This window comes from Acanthisitta chloris, unplaced genomic scaffold (assembly GCF_000695815.1).
Source record: "Acanthisitta chloris isolate BGI_N310 unplaced genomic scaffold, ASM69581v1 scaffold43675, whole genome shotgun sequence".
NCBI lineage: Eukaryota > Metazoa > Chordata > Aves > Passeriformes > Acanthisittidae > Acanthisitta > Acanthisitta chloris.
Genome location: NW_008672855.1, coordinates 38,401 through 52,883, shown reverse-complemented (window position 1 = coordinate 52,883; position 14,483 = coordinate 38,401). Strand labels below are relative to the sequence as shown.

The following is a 14,483-nucleotide window of genomic DNA, read 5'->3' as shown; positions in this document are numbered from 1 at the left end:
AGACTGGATGTGGCACTCAGTGCCATATTCTAGTAATGATAGTAGGGTTGGACTTGATGATCTTTGAGGTCTCTTCCAACCCAGCTGATTCTATGATTCTATTCTATGATTTTTTTTTGTACAACACTGGGCTGTTGTAACTCTAAAGCTGTTCCCAGCCCCAGAGCACTTCTCTGTGTGCAGGCACACAATTCAGCATGGAGACTCAAACTTCCAGACTGTAGCTTTGTCCATCAAGCTGCATTTGGTAGAGCTAGATTTCAACCTTACCAAACAGAAGTTGTGGTGCAAATTCTGTTTTGGAAAAAAATATTTTAGGATTTCATCTCTTTAAAGCCATAGAGGTTTTGATGCTCTGATCCATGTAAAGACAGTACAGCGTCAGAAAACTTTATTTCTTTGGCAAAGCTAGACTCCTCCTTGCTAGCCAACTGCTATGTTTTTGTCCTTCTTTCCAACAGCAATCTGGTCCCAGACCTCAGCACTCAGGGCTGCACCACCTCTATCTCCTCCATCCTGTTTTTCCTACAGTCCTTCTGGACCTCACCAATGCAACAGAGAAAGTCATTGCTTCAGCAGGTGAGTAGAAATGGAGGAGAAACTACCTAGGCTAAAAGAAGTATGGAAAGAGGAGTAGCTGTGAGAAACAATGGGGTGTAGGTGTGCCTTTAAAGGTAGCACCTGAGGTCCACCACACATAGGCCAGCAATGGGAAATAAGATTCATCTTCCTTCTGGAGCAGCATGCTGTCCAACCCCTATGTTGCAAATAAAAGAACTACCAAGTTTCTTGCACCTGTTTAAGCAAGGAAAGGTCCAAGTTTGACTTATGCATGTTTTACACCAGAGAATTTTCCTTGCTTTCCATGGAACTATTTAGGATTTAATGCAGTGCATGAAAAATCACTGTGAAAATTTTCTCTGTCACCTGAGATACACTTCTGCCTGTGTTGGCCATCTTCTCCTATTCTTTGGGATTGCAGCCCTGCTGCTTCTTCCTTTTTCTTTTTGAAAGGGGGAATCCAAAATATTTAAATGTATGTTTTCAGGGAAAAGTAGATCTGGATTTAACATATATACGAGATTGTACAGTCCCTGTTGCATTTCCTTGCTCTTTCTAAAGCAGTTCGACTAATAGGCAGCCTCTTGTGCATGGCAATGTGGCAGAAAATATGAGTTTTTCCAGCACTGAGACCAGTACACCAGGAAGCATAGAAAAGCTGCTACATAGTAATAACATCTAATTGCAGTTGTATCAAAACCACAGCTCAGTCAAGAACAAACAGAGACTCATTTTTAGAGGTTTTTTTTTTAGTAATTGGGATTTCTGAGGTCTGTACAGATCATTCTGCAGTAACTAGAGAGAGCTGACTTGCCCATGATTTACAAATTTCAACTTCTATAGAGGTAAACAATAGCTGCTGACGGGTGTGGGAAGGAAAGCTCTCTGAGAGTGAACTGCATTCTTGAAATACATACATCTCCTATTCAAGCTCAAAAACATCACCTAGAACCACCTTCTGTTTCTGATCTAAATTTCAGTTTCTTTCCATGGAGAATTTTTAACTTTAAATCATTTTTCCTTATCAACTATGGTACAGGGAATTTTAAAGTCATACCTTCAGTCCAGTGGATATTTTGACTGAGTAAAGGCTGTAAGATTTCTTCTGGAAGAAACATAACCATTTACTCCTCACCACTTTTTTCTTGTTCTTTTCTGATGGACTAGTTGGCATTAACGATCTCCAGAAGGATGCATTTCACATCACTGTGACAACAACTGCAACCTCTGAAAAACAGCCAGGATTTCTCTCGGTCAGCAAGCTGGGCCTGAAGTGGGCCATGATGAGTCAAGGTCGAATGATGTGGTTAAAGGACACCACCACTCCGAAAATCAGCCGTGGAGAAGTGAGGCGATTTCTTGCCCGTCTGAAATTTGTTGACTTTCCTCAGAAGGTGAGACTGTGCAGGAATCCCTAATCAAATCTAGGCCTTTAAAAACATCCTACAGACACAGTTAAGGTTCTCTTTGGGATGCAAAGAGGCTGTTTGCAAGATGACTGGTTGCCCCTTTGGACATAAACTGGGCAGATTGTGAGGTCCAGATGTACTTTGGCAGTTGGAGACAGTGGAGGATCTTAGAAAGTAACAGGGGTGATGAATGATAATAAGGGACTGAGAGACTTACAAAGGGAACAGAGAAGTGGGACAGAGATTGCTTGTTTTGACATGGGCAAACAAGGGCCCTCCATAGAGTGGTGCCCAGGTTCTATTGCTATTGCTGGCCTGTGAATTACCACTTTACCAAACTGGATGATACTAGGTTTTGTCTTTAATGTTTCTTGGCCTTTCCTTCTCCAGCTCTAGCCTGGTGGTTCCTCAGATTTTGGTTGGATCTGTCATCTGTATGGAGAATACAGGAAGCTGCTCTGCGGATCTTCAGGAAAACTGCTACGTAGAGGGAATGGGGGCTAAAAGCACTTTCCCTTTCTTTAGCTCTCTGGGGAATGCTGCTGGAGGTAGGTTTGTCCTAAGCAGACCTGTCCTGCACCAGAGGAAACTTGTTCAGCAACTCCCCCTCCATATGTTCTTGCATGCTTCCTTCCAGGTAACACAGAAATGTGAATTTAGGATTTATAGACATATATATATAAAAACAGGCTTTATATATATATGTGTTAATTTATACAATATATGTATATTTTTTGTATGTTTAATTTATGAATGAGATTTAGGACGCACCTTTTTATGTCCAATCAGTATTCCCAGGCAGTCAAACAAGCTCTAGGCCTAGAGTGGGCCACGATGAGTCAAGGCAAGTGGTGTGACTAAAGGACACGACCTGCTTTAATCTTTATATTTTTGGAGAGAAGCCTCTGTGTCGCTCCTGCAGGGTTGGTCTTGTCTACAACTTCTCCTGTGCTCTCAGCCATCTTCTCCATACTGCTCCCAAACTCACAATCAAGCTAGCTCTCTGGCTGAATTACCTGATATAGAGAAAGATGGTCCCCCACAGCATTTCCCAGGTCTTGCACTTGTGTATTTCTTTCCCGATTCCAAGTTGAGAGGTGCATGTGGATGATATAGAAATGAAAGGTTCACATCTTACTTCTGTCCATCCTTAAGCTTTGTATGAGCCCAAAGTTTCACTGTCACATCACACTGCAGTCCAGTAGGCTGAGTCTCCCTTTGCAAATGTATTACAGCCCTTTTGGGATAGACTTCCAGCAGATCCCAACTGTCACTGTAAAGGTCACTCTCCATCTAGTCACAAAAAGCTTCTTTTTACATCATTGCTTCAGGGTTCAGAGGATCAGACAAAGACAGAACTGGAAAGCTTTTCTGTGTGTTTTGTCCCTATTCTGGACTCCATATTGCTATTCCCTTGCCAGCCCAGCCCTGTGTGCAGCTCCAGGAGAACAGGCTACCTCTGGGACACATTTGCTCACAGTATGTTTAGTGTTTTGAACTGTGCCTCACAGTGTGCCATCAGTCTCCTGTGTTGCAGCTGCAGAGCATCTGCATGAATTTCCTTGTAATAGAAATTACTATATAAAAAGGAACTACTTTGGTGCCCCAGCAGCTTCTCACAATTCAGGGCAACAATGTAGGAATTGTCTTCCCAGTATGCCTTTGTAGGTCTGGCCTTTGGCATTAGGCAGAGCCAGGCTGAGATGAGGATTGCAAAGGACTCTTTGCCTCCCTGCTGGCATGTGCCCTTTCAGCCTCCCCACACTTCTCCATCAGTGGTGAGGTGATGGCAGACTTTGATACTCCTTCCAAATGGTTGCATTTATCATGAGTTTGTCTCCTGGGCTCTTGACACCTCTCCTTGCTGTATCACCCTCTGTCTTCTTCATCCCAGCATCTCCATATACAGCTTCCAGGATAGCCCTTCAGGATTAGCTGCAAGCCCCAAGGCTGGTCCTTGGGCCCTGCTCTCTTAATGTCAGAGCCTGTGAACAGTTTGTATACATTTAATGGTATTTTTGTGTAAATAGCTTTGTATATATTAGCACAACTGTAGCAAAGGCTCTAGGCCTGGAATTTTCCTTCAGACAGGGTTTAGTGTTTATAATATGAAGTCAGTTAATACAGCTGCATAATAAGACTGAAAATGTGAGGACCAGTAACATATGAGGGATTAAACAGGAGTGCCTCTTCCCTCCTGTCCAGCCACCACCTTGCTGGGAAAGGTCACGTGGCTGTTACCTAAGGTAGTAGTTTTATTCCTCTGAGGTTATTCCTGAGAGAACTGATAGTCAAGTGCAGTGATGTTAGCTCCTCCATAATGTGAATTCACCCTGCCCCTCCCCACCCCACACACACACTCCCCACTGTGAATAAAGAGTCTGTATGTATATTGTTGGGAAAATGTATTTGAACTGTGAACTGCAGTGGAGCAAATAAATACTGTGTACAGCATCATGTGTCATGTGAACCAGTGTTTCATCTTTGAGAGATTATGAGTTTGCTTGATTTGGGGGGGGGGGGGTTTGCAATGTTTTTACAGTGGGGAAAAAGGAACAAATAAAGAGAAACAAAGAAAAAAGCAAAACTCCAGCCAAGGGTTCTTAAAGATTGTGGAGGAGCACAATAAAAAGAGGCAGACAGCGAAGGACCTCAGAATGGGAGATTTTGGGGGAAAAAACAAGAAGGGAGCATATGGGAGTTGTTACAGATAGGAAAGAAGAGGAGAGAGATGTCTGAAAGCCTCATTCCTACTGCAGCAGGACTTTGGCAGCAGAAGAGGAGTTTGGGCCTGGAAATTAAGAATAAATAGGGTGTTCAGAGAGGATGACAGCTGATCAATATGAGCACTGATGCCCTTCATAGCACTGAACCAGGGGCGTTGATGAAAGGTCAATGTAACACCACCCAGAGAGGCCTAGCAGTGCAAATTGCTATCTGGATGGTGCTGACTATCTATTCACAAGTGTAATACTGGGATTAGGACATCTGCCTCAATTGTCTGAAAGTGCTTGGAGGTAGCTGGCACCAGCATGTCCCTACAGTTTCCCCCTTCTCAGCTGAGGTCAAGCTCTGATCAGGGAGGACGCCCAACCTGCTGCTGTTAGCACTGCAGTTGCCCTGACCCAGTCCCCACCTTCTCACTCCCCAAACTGTAGAGGAAGGAAGACCTCCCCAAGAACTTGCTAACAGTGGTGCCAGTGTTTGGTTCAGAGCTGTTGTGCTTCCCAAACCCCACTGCTCTGTTTCTGTACACTTATCCCTAACAGCGATCCTCCCCCATTGTCTGTCCCAAGACTTCATCCAGCTCCAGATCTGGTTCCCGCTGTAGCATTTTCTGCTGCAGATCAGTGTAGAAGTCGACTCCTTCAGAGACTGAATGGAAGACCTTGCCTTTGGGCTCGTAATAGCTGCTTATTTGCTGTATGAAGCACTGGTGGTGCTGAGACTGATCTTTGAAGCTCCCATCATAGCCCTTGATGTGGTTCCTTTTGAACTCCAGGATCGTCTTGGTGTAGGTATTGAGAGTGGTGACAGCAGAGGCCATGCAGCAGGTAAAGGAGGCCCAGGCCATGCTACAGGAGAGACACAAAATGACATGCTGTGAGAAGCCAAGGAGGGTGAGGAATTGAACTGCATGCACTGTGACACACTCTGATTTGCCAAGCAGAAGCTGCTGGGCATGGACATAGAATGACTAAGTCTGAGAGCATTACAGTTCTGGAGCACTGGAGAAGATGGTGTGACGGCTAATTGTGGGCTGGGCTGTATCCACATCTTTAAGTGTGTGTTTACACCTGATGCTGCAGGAATAGGTCCTTTGGACATTGGTTAGTGACAATGCCAAACCAGCATGCAACTTATTAAAACTGCAGAAAAACAAAGCATGTTTGAGAAAATCATCACAAGTGTGACACCAGCCTCTGCACACAGGGAAGAGCTGAGACCAAACAAGGCAAACCAGCAGAGGGGCAAACCTGATTAGTCATCAGGGTTGAAGGCAATTATTTAGGTGTGACCCCATTGTTTTGCCAGTTCCTTGGTAGCTACTCATTTAAGTAACTCAGAAACTATTTATTAAACCAGGCGATGAGGCAAAGACAGGAGATTAGCAGCAGGAGAACTGTGGTACACCTGTCTTTGGAAATACAGAAGGTCAAGAAAGGAGGAGGAAGCATGTGGCACAGCTGAAGCCCAAAAGGCTGGGAAAGTGCAGGTGGCCTCAGAACTCACGTACTAGAATGCCCAGCCATAGTCCCATGTGTGTGGTCTCCAGTCCTCTGGTCCCAGATTAACTGTTGCCTGGAAGACCTGAGTGTACATCATGTGTGCCACCATCCCAAGGAGACCTGGACGCAAAAGACAAGAAAGCAAAGAAGTTACAGCAGGAGCCAGGGCAGCACACTGAAGCCTTGTGTGGCAGAGGAGGCCCTCCTGCTGCTTGTGGTTCCAAGCCTACGGTAATACACTTACCTGACAGCACTGAAGAAACAGCAGCAAAAGCATTGAGCTTCAACCCACAGACAGGATTGCCAGTATGCAGCATTTCCACCATCAGGAGAATGAAGCTGATGAGCAGCAAGCTAATGTACAGCATCTCTGATCCCAGTGACAGCCACAGGATTCCTGCCGGGAATACAGGATGAAAGCAAGAGAGAGTACCAACCCAATGTGAAAAAATGTCCTTTGGAAAGCAGGGAAAGAAGGAAAATGAGGAACACTCAAAAGCAATTGCCCCAGCCTGTGAGCAAGGGCTCAAAGGATGCTGAAGGGAACAGACTGTCTGTCACAGAAGATGGCTTGGCTAATCTGGCATGGCAAAAGCTGAGAGGAACTAAAATGCCATCTGTAAACAAGCCAGCATTATTCATAAACAGCAAGGAGGAAAGCAAGGGGAAAAAGACATGGGGAAGCTGTTGAGTATTAGCATAAAACCTAGTGGTTTAGATTGGACATGAACACATCTGAGCTCTAATCACAACAAAAGCAAACAACATTTAACCTGGGTCTCACCTAGTCAAGAACTGCATGGTGCAGCTCTGTGTGAGATCTAGCCTCTGGAATTCAGGAAGCCCCTTGCAAGCCTGTGTTTCTCACTGAAACCCCAACTAAAATGAAACTGCATTCCTTGGGGTCAGCATACAGCTAGGGCAATAACATTCACCACTTACCCTGCAGCTTGAACAGAGTGCAGGTGCTTTCATGCTGGGATTTTGAGTGGGACTTAAGTGATACAGTCTACAGCTGAACTCAGTCCTACAGCGGTCCAGTAGGACTTGAAGAATGAGAAAAGGCACTCTGTAATGCTGGACTGTGCAAAAGCACAGGATTCACTGAGGAAGAAACATTAATCTGGCAAATGAAGCAGCACTGTGAACACTACTGTTAGCAACTATTAATGGCTGTAAGAAGAGACATTCAACTGGGGAACAGGAGTGTGAAGAAAACCCTCATTAATGTGGCACTGACTTGAATACTCAATGTCATTAGTGCCACAGAGTCACCCAGCTCTTTAGCAGAAATTGATGAGCTGCATTCCCTGCTTAAAGGACCTGGCTTGCTTGCTGCAGCACCATCAGGGAGAATACTTCATTAGAGGTCAGACTGCCAAATGTATCCTGGCTCTTGCAGGCACCACACTTGCACAGAAGCCTCTACATCAACATCCTTCTGACTCCAAGCTCCCTACACATGCAGTGTAATTTGGTCTTGTAATTCTGCCTATGTAGTATGGAGCTGCTCTGTGCACATCTAGCTCAGCCAGCCGTGCCCACGATCACACCACCTTCTCCACTGCTGGCCCAACTATACAGTGGCAGCTGAACTGGAGGCCAAGGTCATCTTAAGATGATACTACGTGCAGCAAGGGGTGAAAATACTTATCTCCCTCCTGGCTCTTGCAATTCCCCAGCATTTGTTCTAGCCTTTGTTCTCACGGCTTGAGCACTGACACAGGCTCTGCACCCGAAGCCTTTTCCTTCACATCTGAAATCACTTGCCTTCAGCCTCCAAGTCAGGGAATAGTTAGCAAGCCCACACCAATTGAAAAGCTTTCATTACGTAAAATCTCCAGTGCATATGTACACATACATCCAAGTATACTGAGGTTATCCCCACTTGAATTTGAATTTGAAACGTGTGACAATGGCAGGAAAAGTCAACCTAAATGAAGCTTTGTACTTGAGGCAAGGACTTCGGCCTGAGAGCATAATTTTATGACGTCCTGTTCACTTACCACAAAGTAAGAGGTGATTCTGCTTCCAGTCTCATCCCATTAGACCCCAAAACTGAAGCACTGAATTAACATGTGGCCTATGTGGGAGGGACTGTCCTCAGGAGACATCCGTACTCTTCCCGCAGACTACAGCAAGATGACAAGCTCAGATTGGGCAACTAGATGAGACAAATCCCACTTCATATATGAGAGGGTCTGAGGTTTCCAGCACTGACCTCACATATAGCAGTGGTTTAGGCAAATATCTGGGAGGAAATCTTTGCTCTCTTAGCAACCACAAGCCAGGATCTCATGCCTAGCTCCTTGGAGACCCACCCTGATGTCCCCACACAGGCAAAATGTTTCAGGTCCCCCATCCCAAGGAGGCACACTGGGGAGCCACAGTGAGATATGGGGATTTGCTCTTACCTCTCTCTGCTGGTGGTGACAGCTCAATAAAGCTGCGGCATTTCTCTTCTGAAACACAAACCCAAAGGTATTAGTTTACAAAACAATGCAAGGTACATAAAGGGAAAGAAAATATCTTCATTTCACTCTCTTTTCAGTGCATGGATACAGTTATCCCTGAGTCTACCCATCAGACCTTCTTACTTCTGGTCTTCTGACTGTCTTTCCAGACTCTCTCACTGGGGCAACATGGGGGAAGGCAATGTCTGCCTGGAAAACTATAAGTGGCCTTCCAAAAAAAAACCCAAACTTAGCTATTTGTAAATCTTATGAGCCTCTGCTGAATGTAAAAATCTGTTGCTACTCATTCACAACATTACTGTTGATCAGGTCTATTAAGGGTATATCTTTTAACAGACTGCAGACCCATCACTGCTGCTAAGAAAGTGAATTCCCACTCATCCCAACCTCAGAAAAACAGTTCTAGCACTGCTTCCCAAAGAAGAATTAAAGAAAAATAAAACTTCCAAGTGAAATCATAGAATCATAGAATCAACCAGATTGGAAAAGACCTCAAAGATCATCAAGTCCAATCCTACCATTGTTCCTAGACCATGGCACGAAGTGCCACATCCAGTCTTATCTTAAATACCTCCAGGGATGGTGAATCCACCACCTCCCCGGGCAGCCCATTCCAATGCCTAATTACTTTCTCCATAAAAAAATCTCTTCCTAATATCCAACCTAAACCTCCCTTGGCACAGCTTGAGTCTGTGCCCTCTTGTCCTACTGCTGGTTGCCTGGGAGGAGAGACCAACCCCCACCTGACAACAACCTCCTTTCAAGGGAGTTGTAGAGGGTCATGACAGAAACGTCAGACTCTCTTCTGTGGCAGAGAATCACACAGAAATATGGTCTTCTGTCCTCGCATTTTAGGCATGGTATTTGGACAAATTGTGTTCATATTTGCTTTGGCTTTTTATGTTGTCCAGACACAAACTGCTGTCTCAGCTGAGGGTCTGTCATTATTATCTGTAAGTCTCACTGCATACTCTATTACTGCACTGCTTCATGTAAGAATCTAATTTTCTTAATTTCTATCCCCAGTTCTAATCTTTCCCAATCTCCTGTGTTACTTCTGTCATCCACAGCTCTTAGGATGCTACCCAATTTAGTGCCATCTGCAGTTCTCATTAACTTCCAATTTGCTACTTCACCTAGAACTTTAATGAGGATATTCAGTAATGGGTCATCTAAAACTGATCCAGAGATTAGCCTGAATAATGAAATCCTTTCTCCAGCTTAACTGAATATCCTTTTGTTCATAGTAGCCCTACCCCCCCCCCCTTTTTTGTTGTTGTTATTGTCATACACTTGCTTCAAAGATGCACAGCAGTGGGTGGGTTGTACTTGATTAACAGGAAGCAGGCAAGTGAGACTGACTGTGCACTACCCCATGTTCTGCTGCAATTCAGATGTAGCATGCTCTCTGCGTTCCTTCAGGCATTGGGGTTATTCCAGGACTGCCCAGTGGCTAGATAAGTCTTTTAGAGAAAGCTGTCAAGGGATGTAGTTCCATTCCCACAAGGACCATGGAAACACACCCCAACCCAAACCAGTCCCAAATAAACACATTATCTTTCCACTGCCTGTCTGGAAGTGCTCATAACAGAAAGCAGCCCTCTTATTAGGACATGAGAGTTTCAAGCACACAAAACAAATGGAAACAATTACAATACTGCAGCTCTAATCCTCAAAGCAACTAAAGCCTCCTAGCTTTAGTTGCTCTGGGTTCAGATCCTCCAGGGTTTCTCTGTATCTATAGGGCAGTCATTCTCTTTTTTTTTAAAGAAAAGACCAGTCCCTATTTAATAACGCAAAACCTCTCAGTTTGGCAATTTAGGAATACCAACTATTGCAGTCCTCACAGTGACTGCCAGAACTTGGCAGCTCTGCAAAGCATCACCATACATAAATTTCTGAGAGGACATGCACAAATGTGCTCTGGAGACCATGAAATAAGTTGTGTGTAGGAATAGAGATATGGGGAAAGGGAAAGGAGGATCACTGCAGTTCCCATCAGGAAGTCACTGCCACCTTTCCATCAGGCATAGCCCCTATTCCAGACTGAAGGGCACACCAGAGACAACCATCCTCCTTTTCCCCACTCTGTGAACATCCCAGTGAAGGACAGAAATATAATGACCACACCAGTGCACAGAGCTGATGCCATCTAGGAAAATGAAGAAGGCTTTTCTTCCAAGTGTTGTCAGCCTCCTGCCTTTCGGTTTCAAGCTCCTGTGGAGTAAATACAAGGGAATATGTTGTGGCTGCCTGGGCAAGACACTACCTGGCCCTTCCATGCTCTCTTCACAGGAAAGCCACATCCCTGTGTGGAAGTATCTGAAGGCAAAGCGGTCATCTCCAGTTTCCCAGCTGTAGTGCACCACATCCTCAGATGAAGCATTGCTAGCATCTGCTTCAGACGGCATAGGGACACCAATGCACTGGGTGGCTTTGGTCTTCCCACACAAAGGCTTGGGCACTTTCTGGGTCCCGGTGCACCAGTAGCTGCCAAGCAAGGCAGTGGTGGAGAGGCTGAGAGCCAGCAGGTTCAGGGTGACAGCCAGGAAAGTACGGCGCAATGGCATTCCCTTCAGCAGCTCCATCTACAACACAAATGGGAGGGACTGTCACACCAGCCACTTGTCTCACCTAGTCTTACAAATCCCAGCTTTTCCCACTGTGCATCTGTGGGGAGGGGTTCTGAGCACTCTGCCCTCCTCACACCATCCCAACAGCTCACCCAGCATGGAAGAATCACTTCCTGAAGGCCAGGAGACTGGAGCAGTGGGTCAGCTTCACCCGTTTAAAAGTACACTAAGTATTTGTACTGGAGAGGAGAGGGTGACTCAGTAGACAGCAGGGCTGAGTGTATTGAGGTGTCTGAGCACATGAGCAAAATGAAAGGAACATCACATTCACTCCATCTAAGAGATGATAGGGAAAAACTGTTAACCGACTTCCCCAAATACCATGTGTTGCCTTTACATGAAACATAATGCTCTGTCCAACTAAATGAGAAATCTTGCTGCCAAGTGTCCCAAAACACTTTTTCAAGCTGTTCACTACTGTACCTAGAGAGGCAGAGGGTGTGGTGATTTCACAGTGGGGAAAGGCAGGAAAATGTTCCCATATGGCTGAAGGTCACATACCACAGCAGTGACCTACTCAGAGAGGACTGAGTAGGCTACCCAGATCTGGCAGCTAGAGTTCAAGTCCCAGAGCAGCACCTCTCACCTAAGCAAACCCTGATCTGCACATTAGAAATTCCATGGGGTGGTGGGATGACAGCATCTCTGCTCTCACACAAAGTGCCAAAGGGATTTTTGTTATAAGAGTGAATATTGCCACAAACATTCTTCCCACTTTCATCTCATCACTTGAAAGTAATTCAGAAAGCAGTTTGTGTACCAGGGTCTTGTGGACTTTCTCACTCAGAGGGAAGCTTAAGACTTTAGGGTTCCTGCAAAACCCTGCACTGACTTCTGAGAACCCTAATTTATCACTCTGTGGATTAATTAGATGTCATCTACCCACACATCAACTTTCATGTCATCAATGCATGTCTCTTCCCACATGGCACTCCCTATGTTTGGCACAACTTCATCCAGGTACTCCCACCCTTTCCTATTTATGACTCTCATAATCTATTTGCCCGTGAATAGATTCAGTTTGTACAGACATTGCCTGCTGCTGATCCTCTTCACTTAACTTTGACTGACTCACCCAACACTGAACATGTGAGAAAAACCCAGCATTCTGTGGACATCACCACAAATAAAAGATATGAGACCAAGCTTTGCATTGTTTGTGACTGCAGCACTTTTAGCTGTGGTGCCTTTTAGAGGCATTTATTCTGCTAACCAGCAAGCTTGGAAATGTGGTCAATAAAGATGATGCTGAAGCTCTTCTTTGAAAAGCAGGAATTCATTAGCATCTCATCACACTGAGAGAGCAGAGCCTGACCTGGAACACCCTCACTGAAAGCAAGAAAATACTCAGCTCTTCAAAATTTCCTGTATTGTTTTATGCTCTGGCTTCTTTTGTCTTTTCACCCGGGCATTTCTTTCTTTTGGCAATGGAAAAGCTGAACCCTGGAGATGGTAACATCTTAGTGATACCATAACTAATTACTTTTGTGATCTAAAGGCATGTTAAATATTACCATTTTTGCAGAGCAGATACCTACTAGCAACAGTTTCTGGCTAAGGTTGGTGCCAAATTTCTCACTGGAAGTTTTTATAGTGGAAAATTGGGCTAATGACTGAAAAGGAAATTATTGGAAAAATAGCTCTTCTCAAAAACATGATTTTCACCTGAAAATAGAAACCTTCAGCACACAAAGTTTTTAATCAATGCTTGATTATAAGATTTTCTGTTTTCTCAGCTTTTGGGTTGCTTGTGCTTTTATTTTAAAAAAAATCCACTCACAATATTGACAAAAATCATCTTTCTAATTTAAATCTTCAACAGGGGAAAAATATTCTTTTCAGTTGATTTGTGACGGCAGCCTAAAGGCCATATAATTTCAGAATGAGTGTTATGGAAGAGAGAAAAAATACAAGAAATAAATGAGTCAGAAGAAAGAATTGGATCAAAGATACAGGGGATATAGGGCATGAGAAGCAAATCTGAACTACTCCTTCATGAAAGCATTGTCAAAAACGTTTCCCTCCACAAAAGCCAAGCAGTTACTGACAATAACTGACCATAATATCTAGATATCCCCAAAAGGAAAAAGAGTTGAATTTACCTTACCAACAAGTCTTCAAAGTCCTGTTAATTTGGTTGAGCAATGCAGTAATGGAACTCAAACTTTGTCTGCTGTTTTGCTCATCTCCACATCCTTCAAGAAACCAAATTTCTGCAAACCCCTTTCTCCTTTGTCTTTTCTTCTCCTTTCTCGCCTCCCCAGTGATTATTAAATGCTATCCCTCTAACCAGCAGCTGTTTTGTGGAAAATGGTCATTTTGTAATCCACAATGCAATCACAGCACAGCTGTTCTGGGAGATTATATGGGAAGTGATTGGAGCTGCGGGTTGGGATTAAGTGCAGAAGAATGACCTGTGTTGACTGAGTAGAAAGTTTCTTTAAAACAGAAAGATTCCAACCATCACCATGTGGTGGCTGTTTGGGAGTTTGTATGGAGCAAACTTGCAGTTCTTTGGCCAATGCTTCAGGGGACAAGTGACCTTAGCTCAAAAACTACCATCATCCTTGGCATCAGGTCACCCCTTGCCCTGTGCACTGTCTCAGCAGAATGCCAAAACCCACAAGCCTCCCAGCCCTAGGATATCTTCCTGACCAGAGCTGACAGTCATAGAAAGAGAAGAACAAAAAAATGGGGAGATAAACGTTTATGCAACTGCATCTGCTCTGAGGACAAAGGATTTCAGTCCCTGGAGATGCCAATCCAGCTCTTCCCATGGGCACTGGAGATTTTGATGCCCAAAGGAGCCCCTTAGTAGAATTGCTGCTGAGTGGCAGACTCTCACCGTGGCAACACCATGAAGGAGGTATGTGAAACAGTGGTGAGTAAAAATCTAATACTCAAAGGATGGGAGAGTGAGGTAGACTGTCAGTGTCCCTTGTAGTGGCAGCTTTTACCAAAATGTGAAGTTCACCAGGAATCCCAGCTCCCAGCAGGGTCACACCAGATGAATTTGGGAACCTAATAAGGAGAGACAGAGATATACATTTGCACAAAGTCTCCTCTAGGCTCTTATTCTGAAAGTTTAAAGGCTCCCACAATACCCGAAGGTGTAAAGTGAAAAGTAAAAACGACATCACCTCTCATGAGAATGCACTGTCACTAGAGGGCATGGAG

The 14,483-nt window shown here is 44.5% G+C and overlaps 2 protein-coding genes across 2 annotated transcripts in view; one reads left to right on the top strand and one right to left on the bottom strand.

Moving 5' to 3' along the window:
- Window positions 1–461: 461 nt before the first annotated feature.
- KIAA1467 (KIAA1467 ortholog) lies at window positions 462–3,040 on the top strand (the record flags this gene model as incomplete). The annotated part of the gene is made up of 3 exons (XM_009074667.1): window positions 462–579; window positions 1,729–1,955; window positions 2,361–3,040. Coding segments are annotated over 3 exons (351 nt in total), but the record flags the coding sequence as incomplete, so codon positions are not given.
- A 2,192-nt stretch (window positions 3,041–5,232) lies between these two features.
- Window positions 5,233–14,483, bottom strand: part of GSG1 (germ cell associated 1) — an 11,268-nt gene continuing 2,017 nt past the window's right edge. Inside the window, exons 2-6 of the mRNA XM_009074665.1 lie at window positions 10,943–11,261; window positions 8,614–8,661; window positions 6,444–6,596; window positions 6,208–6,319; window positions 5,233–5,545 (exon numbers count right to left, since the gene is read on the bottom strand). Of these exons, the coding sequence (XP_009072913.1) occupies window positions 5,233–5,545; window positions 6,208–6,319; window positions 6,444–6,596; window positions 8,614–8,661; window positions 10,943–11,261 (945 nt within the window). The remainder of the gene's footprint in view (window positions 5,546–6,207; window positions 6,320–6,443; window positions 6,597–8,613; window positions 8,662–10,942; window positions 11,262–14,483) is intronic.